This window comes from Schistocerca piceifrons, chromosome 6 (assembly GCF_021461385.2).
Source record: "Schistocerca piceifrons isolate TAMUIC-IGC-003096 chromosome 6, iqSchPice1.1, whole genome shotgun sequence".
In the NCBI taxonomy this organism is placed as follows: domain Eukaryota; kingdom Metazoa; phylum Arthropoda; class Insecta; order Orthoptera; family Acrididae; genus Schistocerca; species Schistocerca piceifrons.
Genome location: NC_060143.1, coordinates 274,239,999 through 274,267,939, shown reverse-complemented (window position 1 = coordinate 274,267,939; position 27,941 = coordinate 274,239,999). Strand labels below are relative to the sequence as shown.

Genomic DNA, 27,941 nt, shown 5'->3' with positions numbered 1-27,941 from the left:
GTCTTTATTGACTTGTCAAAAGCTTTTGACATGGTGGACCATAAAATTCTGCTATCAAAGCTAGAAAGATATGGTATTCGAGGTCTGTCCATCAAGTGGATCAGTTCCTTCCTGACTACTCGTATGCAGGCAGTGTGCATCAAGCACTCAAATATTGAACTAAAAACTGTATCTAATCACTTATCTGACTATAAACAAATTAAATATGGTGTACCCCAAGGATCAGTATTGGGACCCCTTCTGTTTCTTCTGTACATAAATGATCTAAGCTTAAATGTCGATGCACACAAAACAATCATATTTGCAGATGACACCACGATTCTACTAAAAGGAGACGACGATGAACAGTTACAGCAGACAGTAGACACGGTCACGAAACAACTTAGCAGCTGGGCACAGAGTAATCAGCTTGTAATAAACAGTAAGAAAACCATTGCTCTAAAATTCCACAATGTTCCTATTAGTCTCTATCAATGACGAACCAGTTGGTAACAATACTGAAACCAAATTCTTAGGACTTTGGCTGCAGAGTAACATCAGATGGAATAAGCATATTGAATATCTCAATGCAGAACTGAGCAAAACATGTTACCTTCTTTGCTCATTAAAATCATGCTGTAGTGAGAAAACAGTATTGAATGCATATCATGCATACTTTCATTCTCGTCTTAGATATGGGGTCACCTTCTGGGGAAACTCTAAAACAGCTAATAGCACTTTTAAACTACAAAAAAGGGCCATTAGAATCTTGTTTGGGTGCAAGCCTAGAGACTCTTGTAAACCCCTGTTTAAGAAATCTGGTATTCCTCCATTACCATGTGTATACATTATGGAAACCCTTTTGCTCTTTAAATTAAATGTAATAGGCAAGGACAGGAGACTGCAAAAAAACTTTGATATACATGAGCACTTGACCAGATAAAACAGAAACTTACATATGACTCAAATCAGCACAGCACTGTGCAAAAATGGTACTTTTCACATGGGAGTTAAGCTTTATAACAAACTTCCTGAAAACATAAAAGTTATCACTGAGGTCAATACATCTGGAAAATCTCTAAAGTCATATTTACAGCATCACTGCTTTTACTCCATTGAAGAATATTTAAATTTATGAAATGTGTTATATAAATACTTACGTGTAAAGTGTATTATTGTAACCTTAAATATGTATGCCTTGAAATGACTTTCAGCCTGTATATTTATAACTTGACTTGTCCAATGTCTTATGCATAAGCTACTATGTAGACAACAGGACCAATAAAAAATACAATACAATACCCATCTGCCCAATATAACAGCAGCTGCATGATCCGCATTTAGTATTATACACTCCTACATTACAAAATTTGTTTAGGGAGGTCTCTAAACTAAACTATGGCGCAAAAGTTGCCCTAACTTCCTATTTGCCCGGAAACCTACCTGTATGCTTTTTTTTTTCTGAAAGCACTTGCAACTTTGTCAAATGACAAGCCATAATATGGCGGAGATATGTATTTCGTATTAAACCTTAGAAGGATTTTTATTTTCTATTTTCCTAAGCACTTTTTCACCCATCTTTCCAATATCACTTTTTCTGCAGCCGTTTGCTGTGTCTATCTGAGTAATTGTGCCAGTTTCTCCGTTTTTATCTTCCTCATCCAATTGAAACTTAGTCAGCCTGTGAAATTTTGAATTAAAAAATGCTCTTTTTCTGTGATCACAGATGGCATGAATTTGGTCACATTCCTGTGGAAGACTTAGATTGTGTCACGAAGATGTCCCACATTGTAAGAGGCAGGGCCACCATTAAGAGCAGTGATGTCATATTGTACCAATTCTGTTGTAACTTCTGCACAGACTTTTATGTGGAGATGATCACTGATTCCCTGTCCACCCAAATGACTGGCTGCTACCAAACTGTCCCAAGTAGTGAACTTGACCATCCATTGGCAGTATATGCCACAATGCATGGCTTGCTTCATTCAGTGGCAACTTGTGACCTCTGGATCTCCCCAGCTCCTGCAGCCATATGTATAATGAAGTCCTTCAACATATTCTATCTAAATTGAGTTGAAAATCCTTAAAGAAGAATGCAGCCATTACCACAGTAATTATGAAATAGACTTTAAAAATTATCTAAGGTTGTTCAAGAATATTCACTTTTTTGTGAATTTTATTATTGTTTCCTATCAAGACACATTTTGGGGTTATCTTGTCATCTAATGACCTGGTAAATAAACAAAATTTTGTTTTACATATGTTGCCTGTGATAAGAGTCTTATAATGATCGTTACAATAAAACAATAGTCAAGAGTAATAAAATGTAAACCTTCAAAAACTACTATAGAGCATATGTGCCATATGACTTTGACATACCAGCCATGTGTCATAAATTGAAGTTTAAGCTTCGTCAATTAAAAACTTAATGCCAACAAGAAACCTAACAGGCATAAGACTAGAACTGTAGTGTCAAGCTGAACTGTCTATGCTGCAGAACAAGACAAAGTGGCCGCTAGAGGGTTATTGGAGCACAGGTATGTGTGCCGAGTGCATGTTTGCGTGGCTTGTGTGGAAGGTACTCATCAAATAGACAATGCAGCATTCATGTATAAAAAAACCTGAAATTATGCAATGGTCCACAGTCCGCACCATTGGCAATTTTTAAAAGGAATTTACTGAATAACTTTACAGACAAAAACTGTTTGTATTCATTATAAATAATCGTAAAAATAAAAGTTGTGGGAATCCTTTGAAAAACTGCTCACACATAAGGTGATAACTTGTTTGTCTAATATACAAATATGTCTTTTAACAATTAGACCAAAGCACGTATTAAACTCACGCACAAAATTTCATGTATTGATTACTTTGCAAAGTGGAGTACATTGTTCGTGTTGGGTCGCTGTAGCTGGTATATTATTTCACAAACATATTTCGGGTGTAACAACAAGGGGCATTGAAAAGACATTGAATTAAATCATATGTTCCCGAAGTGACTCGGGAAGGTAATTCTCTTATTTGTCTCGGTCAAGAAACAACCCATCAGAAATTCAAAAAAACCAGTTCCAGATGCTTCCCATTTCTTCATTAATCAGACAATCATGATGTTAAAGCCCGTTAATGCAAATTTCTAACTCTTCTGATCTATCTAAATTATTGCCCTTATTCTCAATGTGTAGTACAGTAAGTGATCTTCCATTTATGTTATATTATGGTTATGGTCTTGGTTTGCTCCAAAGGCGCTGTTGTTGCATGTCTAGCCAAGTTCCATAAATTGTTTCTCTACCCGTCTGCCCAATATAACAGCAGCTGTATGATCCGCATTTTGTATTATACACTCCTACAAACTGGCGTTCTACGGATCGGAGCGTGGAATGTCAGATCCCTTAATCGGGCAGGTAGATTAGAAAATCTAAAAAGGGAAATGGATAGGTTAAAGTTAGATATAGTGGGAATTAGTGAAGTTCAGTGGCAGGAGGAACAAGACTTTTGGTCAGGTGATTACAGGGTTATAAATACAAAATCAAATAGGGGTAATGCAGGAGTAGGTTTAATAATGAATAAGAAAATAGGAGTGTGGGTTAGCTACTACAAACAGCATAGTGAACGCATTATTGTGGCCAAGATAGACACAAAGCCCATGCCTACTACAGTAGTACAAGTTTATATGCCAACTAGCTCTGCAGATGATGAAGAAATTGATGAAATGTATGATGAGATAAAAGAAATTATTCAGGTAGTGAAGGGAGACGAAAATTTAATAGTCATGGGTGACTGGAATTCGTCAGTAGGAAAAGGGAGAGAAGGAAACATAGTAGGTGAATATGGATTGGGGGGAAGAAATGAAAGAGGAAGTCGCCTTGTAGAATTTTGCACAGAGCATAACTTAATCATAGCTAGCACTTGGTTCAAGAATCATAAAAGAAGTTGTATACCTGGAAGAATCCTGGAGATACAAAAGGTATCAGATAGATCATATAATGGTAAGACAGAGATTTAGGAACCAGGTTTTAAATTGTAAAACATTTCCAGGGGCAGATATGGATTCTGACCACAATCTATTGGTTATGAACTGCAGATTGAAACTGAAGAAACTGCAAAAAGGTGAGAATTTAAGGAGATGGGACCTGGATAAACTGAAAGAACCAGAAGTTGTAGAGAGTTTCAGGGAGAGCATAAGGGAACAATTGACAGGAATGGGGGAAAGAAATACAGTAGAAGAAGAATGGGTAGCTTTGAGGGATGAATTAGTGAAGGCAGCAGACGATCAAGTAGGTAAAAAGATGAGGGCTAATAGAAATCCTTGGGTAACAGAAGAAATATTGAATTTAATTGATGAAAGGAGAAAATATAAAAATGCAGTAAATGAAGCAGGCAAAAAGGAATACAAATGTCTCAAAAATGAGATCGACAGGAAGTGCAAAATGGCTAAGCAGGGACGGCTAGAGGACAAATGTAAGGATGTAGAGGCCTATCTCACTAGGGGTAAGATAGATACTGCCTACAGGAAAATTAAAGAGACCTTTGGAGAAAAGAGAACCACTTGTATGAATATCAAGAGCTCAGATGGAAACCCAGTTCTAAGCAAAGAAGGGAAGGCAGAAAGGTGGAAGGAGTATATAGAGGGTTTATACAAGGGCGATGTACTTGAGGACAATATTATGGAAATGAAAGAGGAAGTAGATGAAGACGAAATGGGAGATAAGATACTGCGTGAAGAGTTTAACAGAGCACTGAAAGACCTGAGTCGAAACAAGGCCCCGGGAGTAGACAACATTCCATTGGAACTACTGATGGCCTTGGGAGAGCCAGTCATGACAAAACTCTACCATCTGGTGAGCAAGATGTATGAGACAGGTGAAATACCCTCAGACTTCAGGAAGAATATAATAATTCCAATCCCAAAGAAAGCAGGTGTTGACAGATGTGAAAATTACCGAACTATCAGTTTAATAAGTCACAGTTGCAAAATACTAACGCGAATTCTTTACAGGCGAATGGAAAAACTGGTAGAAGCGGACCTGGGGGAAGATCAGTTTGGATTCCGTAGAAATGTTGGAACACGTGAGGCAATACTAACCTTACGACTTATCTTAGAAGAAAGATTAAGAAAAGGCAAACCTACGTTTTTAGCATTTGTAGACTTAGAGAAAGCTTTTGACAATGTTAACTGGAATACTCTCTTTCAAATTCTGAAGGTGGCAGGGGTAAAATACAGGGAGCGGAAGGCTATTTACAATTTGTACAGAAACCAGATGGCAGCTATAAGAGTCGAGGGGCATGAAAGGGAAGCAGTGGTTGGGAAAGGAGTGAGACAGGGTTGTAGCCTCTCCCCGATGTTATTCAATCTGTACATTGAGTAAGCAGTAAAGGAAACAAAAGAAAAATTCGGAGTAGGTATTAAAATTCATGGAGAAGAAGTAAAAACTTTGAGGTTTGCCGATGACATTGTAATTCTATCAGAGACAGCAAAGGACTTGGAAGAGCAGTTGAACGGAATGGACAGTGTCTTGAAAGGAGGATATAAGATGAACATCAACAAAAGCAAAACGAGGACAATGGAATGTAGTCAAATTAAATCTGGTGCTGCTGAGGGAATTAGATTAGGAAATGAGACACTTAAAGTAGTAAAGGAGTTTTGCTATTTAGGGAGTAAAATAACTGATGATGGTCAAAGTTGAGAGGATATAAAATGTAGACTGGCAATGGCAAGGAAATCGTTTCTGAAGAAGAGAAATTTGTTAACATCGAGTATAGATTTAAGTGTCAGGAAGTCGTTTCTGAAAGTATTTGTATGGAGTGTAGCCATGTATGGAAGTGAAACATGGACGATAACTAGTTTGGACAAGAAGAGAATAGAAGCTTTCGAAATGTGGTGCTACAGAAGAATGCTGAAGATAAGGTGGGTAGATCTCGTAACTAATGAGGAGGTACTGAATAGGATTGGGGAGAAGAGAAGTTTGTGGCACAACTTGACTAGAAGAAGGGATCGGTTGGTAAGACATGTTTTGAGTCATCAAGGGATCACAAATTTAGCATTGGAGGGCAGCGTGGAGTGTAAAAATCGTAGAGGGGGACCAAGAGATCAATACACTAAGCAGATTCAGAAGGATGTAGGTTGCAGTAGGTACTGGGAGATGAAGAAGCTTGCACATGATATAGTAGCATGGAGAGCTGCATCAAACCAGTCTCAGGACTGAAGACCACAACAACAACAACAAACTCCTACATTACAAAATTTGTTTAGGGAGGTCTCTAAACTATGGCGCAAAAGTTGCCCTAACTTGCTATTTTCCCGGAAACCTACCTGTATGCTTCTTTTTCTTCTGAAAGCACTTGCAACTTTTTCAAATAACAAGCCATAATATGGCGGAGATATGTATTTCGTATTAACACCTTAGAAGGATTTTTATTTTCTATTTTCCTAAGCACTTTTTCACCCATCTTTCCAATACCACTTTCTCTGCAGCCATTTGCTGTGTCTATGTGAGTAATTGTGCCAGTTTCTCCATTTTTATCTTCCTCACCCAATTGAAACTTAGTCAGTCTCTGAAATTTTGAATTAAAAAATGCTCTTTTTATGTGATCGCAGATGGCATGAATCTGGTGGAATAATTATGCTGGAGGCTTTAGCCTCTAAAAGATGTTATGTACAAGGCTTGAACCTAGCCCTGTTATATGTAGGTGAAGAACAATGATCAAACTATTATGTTCCAGTTCTTCTGTAAAACTTTTATTAGCTTGAAAGGAATTTAATGCAACATCCAAATCTGCAATTTCTTCTGTACTACAATTGAAGAATATGAAAATGTCATCTACATGTATTCTTAACAACAAGATTTTATTACACAGACCGCTATTGGTTCAGAGAAATTTCGTTTCTAAATTGTTCACAAAAATCACCAAGAGTGTGCCTGCCTTATTTTGACAGTGTTTTTTTTTTATTGAACTGTAAATAGTTTAAAGATAACGTTGGTTTTGCAAGATCAAGTTTTTATGCCATCTCATTTCTGTAGGCTTGTACCCAGGAAGCAAGCAGAATATGTTGTTTGGTGGCTAGTATCCCCTTTCTATAACACAAACTGCACGCACATATTAAATGGGTTCTTTATTCATAACAATAGAGAATTACTAATCTCAAGACAGTCGTGGTACAAGCTCTCTGTAATGTCCCACGTTAGCCTCACTGCTGGTGAAGCACAAAGTCCACTGTGAGCACTATTCTGGTCGCTATATGCTGCCTGTCTCTGAACTAGCTTCGGAGCTAACTGTTTCATGTGACTCCCACTGGGCTACGACTGATGACGGGCTGGAACTCGCCTGGCAAGACGGATTGGTCGTCTGGTCTGCAGCGGTGATCTAAATACTGATAGCTGGGAGGGTGCTGGCAGCGAGTTTCCTGCGAGTCTCTCGTTGGCCTCTATCGATCTTTTCACAACCTCTTTGCCACATGGTGTACTGGTGCCAGCTTAAGCCAGCATATTCCTCCCCCCCCCCCCCCCCCAAAATGCCACACAGTTGTCGTGTAGTGAGGTTGTGAATGACAGCAGGGAGGAGGCAGGACACTGGACATGGATGGGCCAGGAGCTGGGACTGTGGAGGACGGCATACTCCTGACAATACCCCACCATCTGGCTTGTGAGGCAACAGGAACATCCGGAAACTGCTGTCAGGACACACATCCAACTCTGAGGGCGCATACTGGGGCGATGATGGCGACGGCAACGGCAATGGCGGGTCCAGGTTGCGAGGTAACGGGCAAGTCATGGTGCCCTGAAAATATTCTAAGTTCAGAGTTAGCATAGCCGAGCTGGGGCCTCTTGGCGGTTTGTGGCCCGGCAGCAGTGACGTGGTGCCGAACGTTAGCTTTGCAACCTCGTGATGCCGCACAACGGCAGGACCACGCACCTGGGAATTCCATGGTGACGCTGTGTAGATGAAGGAGACATGCTGGGAGTGCCAAAGATGGCAGACTTTGTGAAACCTTAATGGCAGACATTTAACAGTCCATATAGAAATTAATAGTAGCCAGATGAATCATGATACCTCAAAAAGAAACATGTACATTACCCTTATTTGCACAACGATTCTGGTGGTGTAATCAGATTTTCAATATCTTTATTAGTTTAAAGTTTAGTATCTGACAGTAAATTATACAAGTAACACCAAGCAACAAATTTCCAAAATCTAAATGCTTCATCAAATTTTGTCAATCGTTGTGTCTTTAGAAAGCTATTTGTGTAAACCTAAATTGGTATAAATTACAGGCATGTAACTTGAATAGTACATGAGTTATTGGGGGTGAAAGTGGCCGATTACTATCGATAGCGGCAGGCCATAAGTACTCCACAGTTGCACAAAAAACGGTAGCAGCATGCTTATAAATATATTTATTCATCTATGTCTTTGTTTATATCCAATATATACTATTTATGAAGAAATTGGTTAAATATTTACTGTGTGTTAGAAAGCACAGAGACATTAGGCTACTGGCCCACATTTTGTTGCTGTTCCTTTGATATATGTTATTTAATTTGTTTATGTATTTAATAATGTGTGTTAGAGCATGTTTGTGGTCCAGCCATAGGAGTATTTATTTAATTTAAAGTTATTTAAATGTAAATTCAGTATTTCATATGTGTTTAAATATGTTTGTGAATGTACGTTGGCTTGAGACATGGAGGGAGCGCTCTAGCTAATCACAGCGCTCATTAATGGTGAGACTGTATGGAAGTGAGGGAGGAGGATCGTTTCGACAGAGTGCAGCAGTTGGAGTACGGCACAGGACACGGGAAGTGCTGGACGCGACGGACGCGGAGTCAGCAGAAAGACTTGGACAGTGGAGCAGTTTGTGCATGGTCGCGGAGGATAAATATATTTCGGAGTGCCGACCTGTGCTCTTGTGTGATTCCCTGGCTTCTGCAGTGAAGTCGTAGTATGGGTTCAGAAGTGAATATCTCATAAGCTACATTGTTGTTCATGACTAATTACATGAAGTAGAAATCTATTGTTTCCCTGTTATTCAGCTTATATTTTATTTAATTGCTGGACCATTGACACCAATAAGTGTTTTGCAGAAATATACCGCATTCTCAAAAGTACTACTACTATCATACTCATCATTTAAAGCCGTTAAGATAGTACCTACAGATTTTTTTTTTAATTGCAATCTTCTATTTATAAATTTATATGTTACTTTCATACTTAGCAATTGCCGAGTGATAGAAACCTTTGATCATTTGATTCATGTGTGTATTCTTATCGTATACTGTAGACTCAGCAGTATTTGGCCTGTATTGCGGCAACTACGTATCCCAGCCCCTAGACAACAAAACCAGCCAAAACTTTTAATATTTCAATGTTGAGTCAGAGGGTACATAGTTTAGGCCCACACCTCTCATCATTTCATTTATTATTAGAAAGCCTGCAGGGTCCATGGGGTCAGCGAGCAGGGGTGGCAGGGGCGAAGGCACTATCCTTCCCTCTACCCCTCCTTTCTCCTCCCCACCTCCTCGATTCCCGCACCCTCTCCATCTGATATTACCCCCAGTTAGCTCTAAGAAAGGACATTGCCCAAAAGCTTAACAACAATTTGCACCTATTTACATACCTGTCCATTACCTTTGTTCCATCAGTTATTTCATAATCTGCAAATTTTATCTTCCTCACTTCTGTGTTTTTGCAACTCATCTTGTGCAGAAGGTGGAGCTGCACCTACATTTGTTAGTGACCTTGCCATAATATTTTTGCAATGTTAGTTTCCCTGAAAGTAAATCTGAAGCAGCTTATAACTTTTTATCTTGAATTTCTCAATGCCATACTATGTTTGTCAAAGTTATAACCACTACTACAGAATTCAAGGATGCTCATTTGTGCAAAATGCTCTCTCATTGTTTACCAGAATATTGTTTGCTATTTTCTTCACTGCTGCTTCTTTGATGGCTTTACAATAATACCATTACGACATACAGACTGTTCTGTCTCGTAAAATGATAAACCATTAGCATAGAGCAGTAACAGCAGATCAGCTTTGATCAGACCTTGTGGATGGCCCATTATAATTGCTCTTGGACTACCAAGTGCAACTTTCTTTTTGTGAAGAACTAGTATCAGTGCATGTAATGATGATGTGATCCATAAAACATAGTTTTATTTACCTAAATGAATGTCTTACATAAGACACAAAGATTCAAAAGAGAATTTTTATTTTAAAATTTTTATTATGCAACTACTGTATTTCTTTAGCTCTGCCATCCTGCTGTCTTCCACATGCTTGCAGCAGAGAGAGATGGTGTAAATGTTGCCCTGTAATTAGTGAATGGCAGAAACGCCAAGTTACTGTACATTAGATATGAATGTATTACGCAACTGATATAAACGTAAGTCTATTCTGATAGGTATTTAAATCTCTCTGCACAGCTAGTAGAAAATTTGTATTTATATCATCATATGGGTTTTGTTTAATTGATATAAAATGTTATCAGTGTCTGCTACGTGAACATATTTATCACTTCAATTGGTTTTCTAACTCTAAAAACAGTTCATTGCAAATGATAAAAGAGTTGTAATTATTTACTTAAAGTACTTTATGTCCAATTTTCTTTTTAATAGGAATTGTTATCTGCTTGAACATTTTTTTATACAGTCCATCGTTTTGCACTGACGCTTTTTGCCTAATCTTACATTGATGTGCAGCACTAAATGTTTTTTGAAGCAAGATATGACATGATATAGCACCACTAGTGTTTGTTTTTGTAATCCTGGCTAAACTTGTCTGTGTATTTTTGTGTGGGTAGTAATACTAACTTAACAACTAGTTTTGGTTTTCATTTGATTTAAAAGTTTTCTCTTCATGCATGGTTTGACATATGTGTAAATTTGTGCTTATTTAATGTGCAAGTGAAATGATGGAGTAGTGGAAGTGGTGAAGATCTGAATGAAAACTATATTTTTGGAAGGGGACGGGAAGGTGGTTCATATGAGGCTAATAATGAGTAAAGGTAGTAAATATAAAGTAGTTGAAAGGAGAGTGATTTGATGATGAGATGGAGACTGGGGACGGGAGGGGTGTCTATGTTATTTGTTCAATGGTATTGTATAGTAACTGGTCATTAAGTGGTTGTTTACAGGGTATTATTGTTTTTTTCTGTGGTATATTTTTATGAAAAGTGAGATGTCTGTTTTTACAGCTTTTTATGATACTTCATAGATTTTTCTATTGAGCTTGGTCTATTTTATTCCTGTTTAAGATTTGTAAATGTTGAGTGGTTTGTATTTTATTTCCATGCCCCGATGTGTTCTTTATTTCTGTGTGTCAAACATCCTACTAATCGTTCTGTTGTAGATTTTGTGACAGTGCCTGCAGTTGAGCTGAAAGGTGCAATGCTGTTTGTGTGTGGGTTTTGGTTTTGGGGTATGTTTCTGTATGGAATTTTTCATTCTGTAGATAATGTTTATACCCATATTTTTTTTAAAAAAAATATGTCACCTATTTTGTATGTAATTTTATTGTGATATGTGATTGTGAGCTATTTTCTTGTGATTGTGCTGTTTGTATTATTTTTACCTTGTTTATATCTGTGCTGTCAGTGTGTCTGCATTTATGTGGTCTGGTTTGTTCATTTCATTTTTCTGTTATATTTATGTACTACTACTTTTTTAATCAATTTTTAAAGCAATCTGTTTTATAGTGACCAGCTTTGGTAGTAACAAGCGTTTAGGGGAGTCTTATTGAGTCTGTTTAACATGTATATTGTTGCAGCTTGTTTAAGTTCCTGTGGCTGGTTCAAGGAATAATTTATTATTTTCTTTGCTGGCTTGGTTTTCAATATACGCCAGAGACGTGGTTGTGATTGTGTTTTCTTGCGTAGCAGGCGCAGGGTCCGTCATGAGCCGTGATAACTTGTTACATGCATGATGGCATTGACGCATATCAGGCACAAATGGCGACCTGTGGTATAACCTTGCATACTGCGTTCACTCGGTTCCAAAGTTCATCTATGATGGTTGCCATTGGGTCATAGCACTTCATTTGTTGTTTCACCATATCCTACACATGTTTGATAGGCAACATGTCTGGTGATCTGGCGGGCCTGGGCAAAAGGCTGACATCCTGTGACACCAAGAAGGGATGTGTTCATGCAGCAACATGTGGTCGTGCATTGCCTTGCTGAAAAATGTCATATGCAGTGTTGTGCAGAAAGAGCACAGCTACGGATACCATAAGGCCTTGAGGTGGCACAGTATGTCTTGTACGAATGCAGTCACTGTGATAATGCTCCACCTTTCTCTGGTGAACCAAAGTGCAGCCATCATTTTCAAGCAAACAGAACCTGGATTCAGCTGAAAACACTATTTGTAGCCATTCCTGCCCCCAGTGATGTCGTGCCATACACCATTGCCCGTCTAGCATGTTTCTGCACATTCATCAAAGGTAGATGGAGAAGTGGATGACATGAACATAACTTGTGCTGCAATAAACGGCGACACACTGTCACCCCTGATATTGTACGATGTGAAACTTCCTGGCAGATTAAAACTGTGTGCCAGACCAAGACTCAAACTCGAGTTCGAGTCTTGGTCTGGCACACAGTTTTAATCTGCAGTAAGTTTCATATCAGCGCACTCTCCGCTGCAGAGTGAAAATTGCATTCTGGAAATTGTATGATGTGTTACATTATTCCACAGTTGTGCCAGAGCTGAAGAGAGCACAGATCTGTCTTGCAATTTCATTCGTATGAGGTGTCAATCTTTTCAGGGGATGGTCTGAGTGGTGTGACCTGCCACATCTCGTTGTGTTCTACGGCCTTTCATGACCATTCTGCACACACCCGTTGCACTTCAAAAACACTTCGTCCCACACAGGCAGCAATTTCCTGGATGGATGCATCACATTCTCTCATGCCAACAATGCACCCTTTTTTAGACTCGCTGATTTGATGCTATGGTTCATGCATACATGTGCGAGGCATCCTGCATGTCTGCTCAAGTCACAATGATCTATTACATTCAGTTTGTAGCAACAATGAGAGGTACAGGCATATTTTACTGGTAGGTGGTGTTGTGCCACGATATCAGTCTTGACCTTGAACCAAGGGGTTGACATGGTTCAAATGGTAACCATTTCTGCGTAACGCACTAATGTGCATGTCCTGTGAATATAAACATCCTATCTTTAGTCATCCAAGGTGTTTTTTTTTTTTTTTTACCCCCCCTTCGAACTTGAGTGTATTTATGTCTTTCTGTAATTGTTGTATATTGTTCAGAAGTTCATTGGTGTTACATCTTCAGATATTCATTTTTCTATGTGATTTAGGAAGACATTGGCTAGTGTTTCTGGAGGTGAACAGATGAGTAAACTTGCTTCTTACATGTAACACTCTTGATTGAATTAAGATAGTTTGTTTGCACTGTTTACAGTAATAGTTGTATTGCTTCATCGACATATTCTTGAGGTAGATGATTACATGTTTTCAGGTTTTCTCGAGTTATTTTAATGTTATCATTAAAAGAGAAGCAACCTCCTTTTTTTTTTTTTTTTTTTAATGAAAGGGAACCAATGCCTTTGTGCACGATATATTTGTATCTCTTTTGTTTTTTCTATTAACTGAACAGTATTTTTCAATTCCCTATCATTGACAAGTTAATAGTATTGGGTGACCAGTGTTTGCGTTTGTTTCGCTAGTAGGTATGTGCAAGCTGATCTGAAATTTACTACTGGCCTGATGGGAATGTCTGTCATGGATTTGTGGGCGATATAGTATATTGGGTGGCTTGGGGATTTATATACAAGTCCCTGTTCATCCCTGTGTGAAAATGTATGCTCTATGTTTTTCAGAGGTTTTTTTTTTAACATGCGTTTGAGATATGTGTGTTGCGTTGGATTTTAATTTCTTTTATATTCCTTTTTGTGATGAATTTTTGTTTTCTGCATGAATTCTAGTTTCCATAAGTGCTCCAGTATTCTTTTGTCAGCTTTTGTTATATTAAGAATTTTCTCCTTTTGTTTAGATTTTTACGTTTTTATTCATCACAATTAGTTTCGAGCTTGTTTTCTTTTCTACACTATGTTGCTATGTTTTTTAATTTATTATTTTATTAATTCTGTAGTAAGCTCCGTATTTACGTTACTGTGGTCTTTTTCTCTGTGTTGAGAATATGTTCAGAACATGTTATGAGACCTTCTATTTGTTGTTCATTTGTTGGGACATCAACATTGTGTTTTGATCAATTTTCTAAGAGCTGCTATTTATTATTACTAGTTTTGTGTTTGTAAGATTGACAGCCCTTGTTTAGAATTGAAGTGTGTGTCTATGTTCGTTATTTTGTAGCTTTGTGTGGCAAATTTTTGTGTGTGCATAGATGGTTTTATGTCACAGTGGTAAAACAACTACAAACACTATGGCCACATGTATTAAGAAGAAATACGTTGAGCTCCCTGTGAAGTAATTAAAGTGTGTAGTAACTCTGTTTTCATCTTCTTTTTCCCCTGTTTAAACTTTGTACTTGTGGCTCCTGTTAGCTTTCTGGTGCTGATGTTGTTATTTTTTTATGTGATTCTAGTAATATATATTGTATTTTGTTTTCAGTTTCCAGAATATGAAGATTGTTTGCAGCAGATGCTTCAGGTTTTATTGAAATTTGACACTATACTGTGTGCTGAAGTTTTGGTTAATACACTATGGCCGAAGAGAAGTGTACCAGAAAGCTTGAAATCTTCAAAAGTAAGACACTTTCACATTTCAAAATGTAAATCTGTTTCAGAAGAGATAACTGTGTGCTAGATGTGGTTTGAATGTGGGATTTTGCCTTTTAGGGCATGTTCTGTACTGACTGAGCTAGCCAAGCGTGACTCATAACCTGTTCTCACGGGTTCACATGTGCTAGTACCTCTTCTGCTACCATCCAGACTCCACAGATGTTCTCCTGCATATCTTGTGAAACTAGCACTCCTAGAAGAAAGAATATTGCAGAGATATGGCTTAGCCACAGAGTGTGTGTGTGTGTGTGTGTGTGTGTGTGTGTGTGTGTGTGTGCGTGTGTGGGCGCGCGCGCATGCAGATTTGGAACTTCCTCACAAATCAATGAATCAATCAATTAAAATAGTGTGCCTCTGCTTCAGAGCGCCAATTTATTCTGGAAGTTCACTTCTTCAGTATAATAGTTACCAACACTGCATACATAACAAAGGAAGATTATTCATTACGTCATGCAATCTTTTCGGATGACAGCAGAGCAGTTCCATTCCCTTTTATGAAGATATTTGTTAAATCAAATGAACTGCTTGAAAACCTTATTTACATTTTAGTTACTGTTTTCACTTTTATATGTTCCCACATCCCCCCCCCCCCCCCCCCCCTAGTATGGATGTCACTCAATAATGCCTGTGAAATTTATAGCCACTGAAGCATATGTGTTGTTTTAACACTGTCAACAAGTACAAGCAGTATTGAAAATAACATTTTAATTGTCTTACAGTTACAAATTATGTTTACAAAATTATATAAATGTGTCATGCACATCACAAACTATGATTGCAGTCCCTATAGTTAGATTTAATAAATTCATGTATTTTCCAAATTAAAACTTGAATTGTGTTTGTTTTTATCAGTTAATATTACACACTGCTAATGCTAGATATAATTAAACTGCCCTTCCCCTTGTCTTCATTTGCATCAGATCATTTTAAAATTTTGCATCCTCTTATATATATTATTCTTCTTGAACAATGTAAGATAGAGGATAGATTGCTAACCATTGTAAATATGAAATGTTGAGTTGCAGGCAGGCACAACAAAAGGATTGTTATGATTTGGCTTTCAGCCGAAGTCTTCTTCAGAAAAGAAAATACTGTTATAACGTCAAGTTGAACACATATATTTCAAAACGACACAACACATATAAGTCACAGAGCAAGTTGACAAGCGATACATGTGAACACGGTAACATTCGAATGAGCACTGAGTCCAAGTCTAGCGGCTGCTGCCTGGCTGGCCGCTTAGGTGGCGCAGCTGCTGCATGGCTGGCAGACAGCGCCGCACGTAGAGGACGCGCGTAATTGCGCGGCGGCACTTTGAATCATCGGCGAGTCAGAACACTTTTCCCCCCTTTGAAATTGTTGCACTGGTCTTGGTGGAGGCGGCCTGGAGATGGCTAACGTCCATAGGCATTGTTTGACTGGCCGTAAAGTATCGAGGAGGAGGCTTCCCGTGCGGATGGAAGTGTCCCTGATGATAACGGGTCGAGATGACAGGAGACGTAGGGGTTGAATCTGCTGGGGCCCCATGCACCAATCTGCCCATTGCGGCAAGTCCAGTTGATATAACAGGAGACATGGGCAATGTGTCAGCGTCTGTAGGAGGAGGAGGAGAGTAGATTGGCTCCAACAGAGGATGGTCAACCGGTTCCTGCATGGGCACGTCTCCTGGTGGCGTCCGTTCTTCTGCTGGCACCACGATGACGGTGAGAGGGCTGTGTTGTGAGTATTGAGAGATGCCAAGATCCCGAGCGTCAGGTAGAGCCGAAGGTGGTGTAGCGGCATTCGGAACAGGTGTTGCCGGCACACGAGGCTGAAGCTGGTCCAAATGACGCACTGCAACACCCGTGTCCATCTGGATTTCATACAGGCGTCGGCCACGGTGTCGGAAGATGCGGCCCGGACTCCATTTTGGCCACCTGCCATATCCCCGTACCCAGACGAGGTCGTCAGCGGTGAACCGGCCAAGTGAAGGCACCCGCGGCCGTGAGGTGAAAGGCCACAGAAGATCAAGTAGCGTGCGGGGCTGTCGGCCATGTAAGAGCTCAGCCGGGCTGTGGTCGCCCATGGGGGTGAAACAGTAAGACACCAGAAACTGGAGAAGCGCATCACCAGCAGCAGCAGAAGAAGTCAGAAGTTTCCGCATCTGAGCCTTAAATGTGCGGACCAGTCGTTCGGCCTCACCGTTTGATTGTGGATGGAACGGTGGGGCCGTGACATGCATAACGCCGTGATGAGCACAAAAATCCGCAAATTCGGAAGAGGCAAATTGTGGACCATTATCAGTAACAAAGAAAAAATGCGGGCGAGAGCACTTCTGGTTGCCGCGGTGGTAGGCGACGTGCAACAGACAATGAAAGAAAGTTAGAGTAGGCGTCAATTACGAGGAGCCAATAAGTACCTAAAAAGGGTCCCGCGAAGTCAGCATGAATGCGCTCCCAGGGCTTCTCAAGCGAAGGATACGGTGACAAAGATGACTTTGGGGCGGTGTCCTGTGACGCACAAGGGCCACAGGCAGCGACCCCGTGTACTATTTCAGAGTCGATGCCAGGCCAGTACACATGATGGCGCACCAGAGATTTTGTGCGAGACACACCCCAGTGCCCTTGGTGAAGGGGGCGCAAGACCGAAGCACGCAAAGACGCAGTAACCACAACACGCGGCGAAGCATTATCGGTGGAAAGGAGGATAACACCATCCCTAGCCGTGAGGCGGTAGCGCAAAGCGTAGTAGTTACGCAAAGGATCAGAAGTCTTAGTGGATGGGCAATCTGGCCAACCCTTCTGAATACAGCGTAAAACCTGGGAGAGGGTAGGGTCAGAACCCGTAGCAGCCGCCAGCCGGTCCCCGGTGATGAGGAACCCGTCCACAACCCGCTGCTCGGCAACATCCAGGTGGACACACAAAAGTTCGTCCCTATCGAATGCCAGATCAGGACCCATGGGAAGGCGAGACAGAGCATCAGCATTTGCATGTTCAGCCGTTGGCCGGAAATGAATCTCATAATTGAAACGAGACAAGTAAAGAGCCCAATGCTGGAGGCGGTGTGCAGCCTTGTCGGGAAGTGACGTTGGTGGATGTAACAAGGAAACAAGTGGTTTGTGATCTGTAACAAGATGAAATTTTGAGCCACAGAGAAAAACACCAAACTTATGAAGAGCATAAATAGTGGCCAAAGCTTCTTTTTCAATTTGAGAATACTTTTGTTGGGCACCTGTGAGCGTTTTGGAGGCATAAGCAATGGGTTGTTCCGAACCGTCAGAAAAACGGTGCGCAAGGACTGCACCGACCCCGTATTGAGAGGCGTCTGTGGCAAGAACAAGATGTTGGCCAGGTCGATACGTAGCCAGGCACGGGGCCTGTTTCAGCATAGTCTTCAATTTCTGGAAAGCCGCATCGCATGACGCGGACCAGTGAAAAGGCACGTTTTTATGCAACAGGCGAAGCAACGGCTGAGCCACCGAAGCCGCAGACGGTAAAAACTTGTGATAGTATGCTATTTTCCCCAAGAAGGCCTGCAGTTCCTTAACAGATGTAGGGTGAGGAAGGGCATCGATCGCAGCGACAGTTTGCTGAAGCGGATGAATACCATCCCGAGAGAGTTGAAACCCCAAGAACGTGATAGATGCCTGAAAAAATTGTGATTTCTGAAGATTACACTTAAGACCGGCGGTCTGTAAGACATGAAAAAGTGTGCGGAGATTTTGAAGATGTTCTTCAGTGGTGGAGCCAGTGACAACAATGTCGTCCATGTAATTGATACACCCAGGGACAGGGAGCAATAATTGTTCCAAGAATCGCTGAAAGAGACCAATGGTGCTAGCAACCCTGAATGGCAAGTGTTGGTATTGATAGAGGCCGAAAGGTGTGTTAAGGACCAGAAACTGCCGGGAAGCAGCGTCGAGAGGAAGTTGATGATAAGCTTCCGACAGGCAATTTTAGAAAAGTACTGGCCTCCAGCAAATTTAGTGAACAGTTCTTCAGGTCAGGGCATAGGGTAAGTGTCGATGAGGCATTGAGCATTTACAGTGGCTTTGAAATCGCCACAGAGACGAATATCACAATTTGGCTTAGCAACGACAATGACAGGAGAGGACCACTCACTGGAAGTGACAGGAAGCAAGACCCCTGAAGTAGTGAGATGATCCAGCTCCCATTTTACCTGATCACAAAGGGCCACAGGAATGGGCCGAGCCCGAAAAAACTTAGGCCGAGCAGTGGGTTTGAGCGTGATATGAGCTTCAAAGTCGTTTACACGGCCTAACCCAGGAGAAAAAAGGGACGAAAATGTCGTCGACAACGAATCCAATTGAGCATAAGGAATAGCATCAGAGACGACATTGACAGAGTCATCTATGGAGAACCCAAAAACGCAAAAGGCATCGAAACCAAAAGGATTCTCTGCGTTACTCTGGTTGACCACAAATATGGGAACAGTGCGAATGACGGATTTATAAGATACCTCAGCATTAAATTGTCCCAAGAGAGAAATCTTCTGTTTATTGTATGTCCGTAATTACCGAGTGACAGGTGACAGGAGTGGAGAACCCAACTGAAGATACGTCTGAGAATTAATTATAGTGGCAGCTGAACCGGTATCCACCTGCATGCGAACATCTTGACCAAGGATTTGGACAGTGAGTAATAACTTCCCTGAAAGGGAAGAAGTGCAATTGACAGACAACACAGAATCAGAATCAGCATCATGTTCATGAACATCATGTGTTCGATTCGATTTGCAAACGGAGGACACATGACCTTTCTTTTTGCAATTTTGACACGTTGGGGACAATCCTCACGTGAATGTTTCGTAAAACACTGCGGACATGATGGAAGTTGCCGGGGGGGTTTTGCTGCAGTTTCGTAGCGGGTTGTTTACGGGTAGGCCGAGGCTGCGCGTGAGAGCGCACTGCGGCCACATCGGCCGGCAGGGACGCGCCGCACGCATCGTCAACAGCGCACAGAGGTTGTATTTCCCCGACATCACCCCACGCCTCTATTTGTGCCCCAGCGGCGCGAGAAATTTCAAAAGACTGCGCGATGGAGAGGATTTCATCTAGAGTCGAATTTGCCGACTGAAGGGCAATTGCCGAACTTCTTTGTCAGGCGCCGACCGGATAATAGCATCCCGTACCATGGAATCGGCGTAGGATTATTTGTGTACGTCAGTAACAAATTGACACTTTCGACTGAGGCCGTGAAATTCAGCACCCCAAACACGATAGGATTGATGCGGCTGTTTTTGACTACGATAAAAGGCAACACGAGAGGCTACCACATGCGTTTGCTTTTGAAAATAGACAGACAGAAGTGAGCACATTTCAGCAAAGGACAAAGACGCAGGATCTTTCAAAGGAGCCAATTGCGACAACAACTGATACATTTGAGGTGAAATCCAGGAAAGGAACAGAGACTTACATGGTTGTTCGTCCGTGACATGAAATGCCAAGAAGTGCTGTTGAAGACGTTTTTCATAATCAGACCAATCTTCCGCCATCTCGTCGTAAGGAGGAAAAGGAGGTATAGCCAACGACGAGAAACGCCCCGCATTTGACGCTGCGCCGAAATCACGAATCGCCGATGTTAGAGGTGTTTGCTGTTCAATCAGACCTTGCAATAGTTGCTCAACAGTAACCATGGAAACCTGTGGGTCAACGGTGAAAAGGAAAAATCCCATCCTCTTCGCCAATTGTTATAACGTCAAGTTGAACACTCATATTTCAAAACGACACAACACATATAAGTCACAGAGCAAGTTGACAAAGCAAGACATGTGAACACGGTAACATTCGAATGAGCACTGAGTCCAAGTCTAGCGGCCGGTGCCTGGCTGGCCGCTTAGGTGGCGCAGCTGCTGCATGGCTGGCAGACAGCGCCACACGTAGATGACGTGCGTAATTGTGTGGCAGCACTTTGAATCATTGGCGAGTAACAACAAATACCCACACATGCTTGGACACAAACCAGCATAACTCACACATACATAACTTCTGTCTCCAGCAGCTTGAACCAGAAGGCAGCTGTCACTTTGAATGAAAGTAGCAATCTGGAGGAGGCAGGTTAGGGGAAGGGAGAGAAGAGTGTTGAGAGTGCTGTCTAGCAGACAAGGGGAGAGATGGGTGGGTGCATTGGCAGAGGGCAGCATGCAATATGTGTGAGGAGATGTGAATGGGGAGGTGGTGGTAGGACAGAGGGGACAGAAACTGTCAGATGTGGGGACAATAGGTTACTGTAGGTTGAGGACAGGATGATTTTGGAAGCAGAGAATTTGTTATAAGGATAATTTCCATCTGCGCAGTTCAGCAAAACTGGTGGTGGTGTTGGTGTTGGTGAGGATCTGGATTGCCCGAGCTGTGAAGAAGCCACTGAAATCCAACATGTTATGGTCAGCTGCGTGTTGTGCCATAGGGTAGTTCACTTTGTACTTGGCCACAGTTTGGCAGTGGCCATTCATCTCGATGAACAGCTTGTTGGTAGTTCTATCAATATAAAAAAATTGTGCAGTGATTGCAGTAGAGCTGGTATGTGACATGCTGCTTCCACAGCTGGTCTGGCATCTGATGAGGTAGGATAAGCCTGTGGCAGTGCAACAAAGCAGTGGACCCTTTCCCCCTGTTAAGTCCCCACCCACCCTCCCTCTATTGTTTTAAAATGTCTTTGAGATTTTCACTTATACGGTATGTGCACAATACCCAAAAATCTCCAATATTACGTCTGGGCTTATCCAACTTAACTTTATTGTCCATTATATTCATTTGGTTAGTTAGAAGCCATTGGTTCAATTAGTGTACCTAAATACTGTGCTTATTACAAATACCAATAATATAAAACTTCAGTATCGTTTTTGTTATGTAAGCATTTACTGATCTGCGAACTTTCAGATGAATTAGGTCAAAAGTATATATGAATAATTATAGCACTAGTAAAGCTAATTTCCGAGACATGGTAGTAAGTTTCAGTCTCATTTAGTTTCAGAGTAATTAGCATTTATAGTTAAAACATTGTTACTGAAATATAATACCATATTTTGACGAACTAGACAGCATAATTCAATACCAGTTGTTGTTGTATCTAAAAATGCACATTCAGAAAAATCTTTCCCCACTATTCTGTTAATCAGTAATGCAAATCTTTGTTTGCTGTCTTTTTACAAAGACAGCAAACAACAGTAGCTGAATGTACTGCTAATTATTGTAATATTATAAAAGAGAGGCTGCTAGGAGCCATTTGAATAGTCTGCAGGAGGTTATGATATGAGCAATATATGTGCCTGAAATTATTACACATTGTATGCAGATGAGTTGGCACAAAGCACAACTTCTAAAAGGTGCAGAGTTTTATTTAAATTCAGGGTCTGAGTGTTTCTACAGTGACTGTTTTTCACTTATGGAGACTGTGAGCTTGCAATTAATCTCAAGAATTGTGTTGAACTTCAATAATGCATTTTTGAACTGTGACAATAATAATGAACATTGAACTGTGTTATTTCTAAATGATATTTACTGTGCACACCATTTTTTAATTTTGATATGACTATACACTTGAAAGAACAGTGTAATTAGGGAATATGTTGATTATTTACTTGCCACACGTAAGCTATTGGGTCACCTCAGCATTACGTTAGTGCACTCGAACAATCTCTTTATAGGGTATCACTCAAGTTTAGTATGTGACTAGTTGTTTATCTGTGCATAAATTCTTGTGAATGAGACACAATCTGGCCATAAACTTTAGGTTATTCAACAACCGAGTACAATTAAAAGTATTTGGACTGAAAACCTGGAGTTGGACGCATAATTTAAAATAGTGTACTTCAGACAAATCCTGTTCAGACAGATTTGCTGGAGGTTCAGCTACCAAGGGCATATATGCACAGGTAAATATTGCTACATTTCAACAGGACTGAAATAGGAAGTGCTGGATGAGTGGATTGAGTAGTCTTGCAACTGGGTCCTCCACAAGGATATAATCTCTGTGCAAAGCCTTTGGTACTGGGAGTGGCATAGGGATGGATTAGAGACCCAGGAAAGTGTAGTAGGATCGCTGTTATTTTCTATATACATAAATGATCTGGCAGACAGGGCAAGCAGCTATCTGCAGTTGTTTGCTGATGATGGTGTGGTTTATGGGAAGATGTCAAAGATGAGTGACTAAAGGGTGGTACAAGATGGCGTAGACAAAATTTCTAGTTGGTGTGATGTACGGCAGCTGGCTCTAAGGGTAGAAAAAGGTAAGTTAATGCAGATGAGTAGGAAAAACAAACCTGTGATGTTCGGATAAGTGTAAATAGTGTCCTGCTTGACACAGTCACATCATTTAAATATCTAGGCATAACGCTGCAAAGCAATATGAAATGGGAATGGGCGTCTGAGGATTGTGGTAGGGAAGGCGAATAACTGACTTCGGTTTATCTGTAAAGAGGACAGCATATAGGACACCAGTGCAAGCTCTTCTTGAGTACTGCTCAGGTGTTATGGATCTGCGTCATGTCAGATTAAAGGAAGACTTCAAAGCTTTTCAGAGGTTTTATGTCTTTATGCTCATCAAACACGAGTGTCTAGGAAGGCTGCCTTCTCGGATCGCTAAACAATCAAATCAAACAAATCGGATTAATGAGTTTTATTAAGAAATTAAAAAAGAGAATACTTAACTTGCAATTACACAGACATGTTGCAATCAAAAGGTGACATACAAAATAATCAAGTTTCTTTAGTATGGACAATCCTAAGTCACTCTTATACAAGTCACTAGTCTTGAAGCTACTATTGAACTGGGCCATGACCAGTCAGGCGTGGCGCTTATGTCCTCTTTGTATAAGGGTCGCTGCTGTTGCATTGTCATCCTGCAGAGGAGTCAGTCAGCATGCGATTGGCTGATGTCTTCTCTATCGTTCTCGACTGGTGTGCCAGCGCTTGACTTCACGCAATGAGCAAGGCCAAGACATGCAAATATATATTAGCAAAATGTTCAAATTGGAATCGCCTTCTGTGGCCTTTGCAATTTTGCTATAGTTCAGAGAAAAAGGTTTAATGCACTTGAGAAACTTGAGCATCGATGTGACAAGAAGATGCAGCAGAATCGTCAAAGTCTGTATCAGGGCCAATCGGAAGATATGAAAGTGTGTCCATATTACCATGTTGAGCTGTTGGACAATACACAAACTTGTACTGGTATTGAGACAACAACAAAGCCCATCTTTGCAATTTTTGGGCAGTTCATACAGCAACCGGCTTCATCGGATGAAACAAGGACTGCAGTGGCATGTGATCCGTTACTAAGTAGAATTTTCTGCCTTATGAATAGTGGTGGAATTTGGTGACACCATACACAATAGCCAATGCCTCTTTCTCTTTTTGTGAATAGTTCACTGAGCTTTGGACAACACTTTTGATGTGAAAGCAGTAGGCCTGCCTTTATCACCAACTCTGTGTGAAAGCACTGCACTGATTCTGTAAGAGGAAATGTCAACCTGCAACACAATTGGTTTGTCAAGATCAAAGTGAACCAAACAGCAATCACTGAGCAAAGCTTCTTGCTGTCCAAAGGTGACTTCCTTGCAATGCAAGCAATGCAATGGAGCTGCGCTTTGTGCAGCATCTGGTGCAAACCAAATATAATAGTTCATTTTCCTTAAGACTGACTGCAATTCTGTGACATCTTGAGGAACTGGCAGGTCTTGTATGGCTAAAAATGTGACTGAAGAGAATATACACCTTGACTGTTTATGGCATGACCAAGATACTGCAACTCGAGGGGGGGGGGGGGGGGGGGTGGGGGAACACTTGTCCGGTCAACACTTTAGCCCTGCATCAGATAACACACGAAACAAAGCACGCAGATTTTCAATGTGTTCTTCAGGTGTACAACCTGCTATGACAATATTGTCCATATAGTTTGAACAGTTTGGTAAGGTACTTGAGCAGTCAGCTGTTCCAAATACCATTGGAAAATGGCAGATGCGGAAGTGCTGCCAAAAGGCAAACGCAAATATTTTAACGGGCCCAAATGAGTGTTCACAGCACACACTTTTTGAGATTCTTCATGTAGTGGTATTTGAAGATATGTGTCACGTAAATCAATTTTTGGAAAGTAGCAACCAGCACCTAATCTGTCCATCAGATCCTCTGGGCACAGCAGTGGATAATTATCAATCACATCTTGTGGGTTGACTGTAGACTTAAAGTCAACACAGAAGCGCATGTGACCTGAAGGTTTGGGGAGCAAAACTAGTGGACTTGCCCATTGGCTAGCTTGTATGGGCACAATAGCTGCGCTATCTTGCAGTTCTTTAAATTCAGCAGCAACTTTGTCCCGTAATGCAATGGCAACAGTTCTGGCCTGACAAAATTTCAGCTGAGCATTGTCTTTCATAGTATTATGTGCAACAAAATTCTTAGTCTTGCCTAAACCTTCAGAAAAGAGTTCAGGGAATTCTTTCAGCAATCTAGCTACACTTTCTTTGGCATTGAATGCAGTCACTGACAACACATTGTCCCGAATGTTAAAGCTAAACAAATCAAAAGAGTCAATGCCAAATATGTTCTCACAATTGCTTGATTGTAGCACATTGAAAGTCACAGTTCTCGTATTCAAGTGACATGTGGCAGGCAAAGTACATTTTCCGAAAATGGGAATGTCATGTCCATTATAAGCCGTTAGGTGGATGCTAGTTTTAGTCAGGCATGGGCAGCCTAACAGCTCATATGTGTTACCATTCAGCTATGTAATAGAGGCACCTGTGTCTAACTGAAATTTCACGTTTTCCACAAAGATGCAAATTAACAAAAAATTTGTTGGACTGGCGTAGCACTGAAGAAACTGTTTGCTTGCTAGTTTTGATAATGCCTGCAGCAGGCTTTCAATACACTGGGTTGATTACATGGGCCTTGTGACTAGATTTTTGTGAATGGACACAATTCTTATGTTTGTTCCGTTGCAAACATATGGATTGTATTTGACCTTCGGCGTGAATAGCACCGAGAGCATTATAACATTACAGGTTGGCATTGATCTATGAAGTCTTGAATATCTTATTTGTATCTATCAGTTGTTATGGAGAAATTGAGCTTTCAGGCATTTCTTAAATTGTTTTGCTTGATTGAGTCTAAACACTATGCAAAGCTGTCATTTAGTTACGTGCGCTTGCAATCTGTTATGTTTTATTTTCTGATAATAAATCATAATTTTTCTGATTACAGTTAAAATACAATGACGATAAATGGTTGAGGTCATTTGGAATAATATTTTAATAACTATGTAGATGATGTGGCATCATTCTTTTACTCTTAGCAAAAGAGTGTTCATTGTGCGTTTATGAATGGTCAGTGTTGGGATTAGTAATTACATTTAGAGAAATAATCGATTTGACAAAGTTCACTTACACACAATTGCGTGGGGGGAATTATGACCTTGGAATTGCTGTAGATGTATGCAGGTCAATTTCGTGACAGGCTAGTAACCATCGCGGGTGTGACGTGGTATCAAGACTGCTTTCGCGCCGCTGGTGGTTTGCTTTAAACTCGCCAAAATACAATTTATGCAAATTCTTAATTATCGTGCAAGGGTAGAATATTTGATGGTTATCCCACTGTTGATGAGCCATACTAGAAGATGTAAGTTTGGATAGAAAGATCAATTTCAAAATCCAATATAAATCCTGTTGATCGAAGCAGCCTAGCAACCCAAAAGCTCATACTTGGTTATCAGCAGAAACAGTGTACTATTTTTCATGCACGCATTTACACTCTACATTGAGGTGTGAATGATTTGTGGGTGCGAAATAAACATTTGAAAGCATTTGGTTGAATAAAAAGGAAAGATATAAAGAATTTTATTCGTATATTTTGTTAGTTCATGAACAGTGATATTTTCTTATAGTGGTGTAGAGCCTTACATATTATTAATTTTGTGACAGACTGATCGTAAGTGCTCTCATTACAAGTTGAGTTTTGGGCCTGATTAAGAATAGCTGGTTCTTAGTCTCAAAGATTAAATGAAGAATAAAATCACACTTAAATAACGCTGCATCGAAACCCTCTATCTTTATACTATATTAAGCTAGCTATTCTGGAATCCGGTGGTATCGTGGCCGTGTAGTTGTTGTGTTGTTGTCAACAACAAATGGGTAAACACAAACATAAACATTTCTCATGCTCTGATATCGATGAGGGAAAGAAGAGACGATGACATACACATATACGTATACAAATGGTATATGTGGCACCTTACAATACAACATGACGACGTCATGGTATAGCATGACTTAATTTTGTTTGCCTGTTTAGAGAACTGTTTATGCAGTGTGGTGTGCACAGATTGTTGCTGCGTACTGGACTGGTCGTAAGCAAGGGACGACTCAACCCGACAAATTGGTGGCTGCTGAAATTTATCGGCTGCTACGTTACCTGAATCATACTGATCTGGAATTTTGCACTATGTGCTGGCATGATGGATCTGACTGTTTCAAAATCTGTTCCCCAAGTCTGACATGAGTTACATTGTACACAATCGCATCACACATCATTGCATCAGAATGTAAAGCACCAGAAGCACATTTGAATTTGCATTTTCTCATTGTACCCTGTAAATCCGTTACCCACTCGCGATAAGTTTGTTGTGACATTTTCTTACAGTGAAAGAATTGGTACCTGGCTGCCGTCACATTCATTTGTTGGTCATAACAGTTAGTTAGAGAATCTACAGTTTGATCATAGGAAAGTTCACTCGGAGTGACGTTAGGGATCAATTTCTGAATGAGGTTAAAAACTACAGTTCCTGCCATCGACAAAAAGTAACAGAGTTTCACAGTACCTGGTATGCTGTGAGCAATTACGTGGGCTCCATTCTGTTGCAACCTCTCAAGCCATTCCTCTTCTTTTTCAATTAACTTGTGAAAAGCCGGTATAGCACTTGGAGCTACAGTTGTTGCCTGTTGCACTGTATTTGTGGCTTGATTCGTCAGGAACTGCTGTACCGTGTTGAGCAGCATAGCTATCTGTTGCGTCTGAAACTGAAACATCTGCGTTAGGTGTGTTGCATCTATCGCTCGCAGCTGAGGCGTCTGAGCCAGGGTAGGAGACGTGTCTTGCTCATATTGAAATAGGCAAATGCAAGAAACAGACAAAGCAAGCAAGGAAAATAAGCACACAACCAAGGAAAAGTTCTGCAAGCCCACCTGAAAACTGCAGAGCAAAAACACTATAAG

The 27,941-nt window shown here is 40.7% G+C and overlaps 1 protein-coding gene across 1 annotated transcript in view; it reads left to right on the top strand.

The window, feature by feature from the left end:
* The window catches only part of LOC124802832 (cohesin subunit SA-2-like), a 376,821-nt gene that overhangs the window by 288,703 nt on the left and 60,177 nt on the right, over positions 1–27,941 (top strand). The window contains exon 12 of the mRNA XM_047263844.1: positions 14,571–14,705. Within this exon, the coding sequence (XP_047119800.1) occupies positions 14,571–14,705 (135 nt within the window). The remainder of the gene's footprint in view (positions 1–14,570; positions 14,706–27,941) is intronic.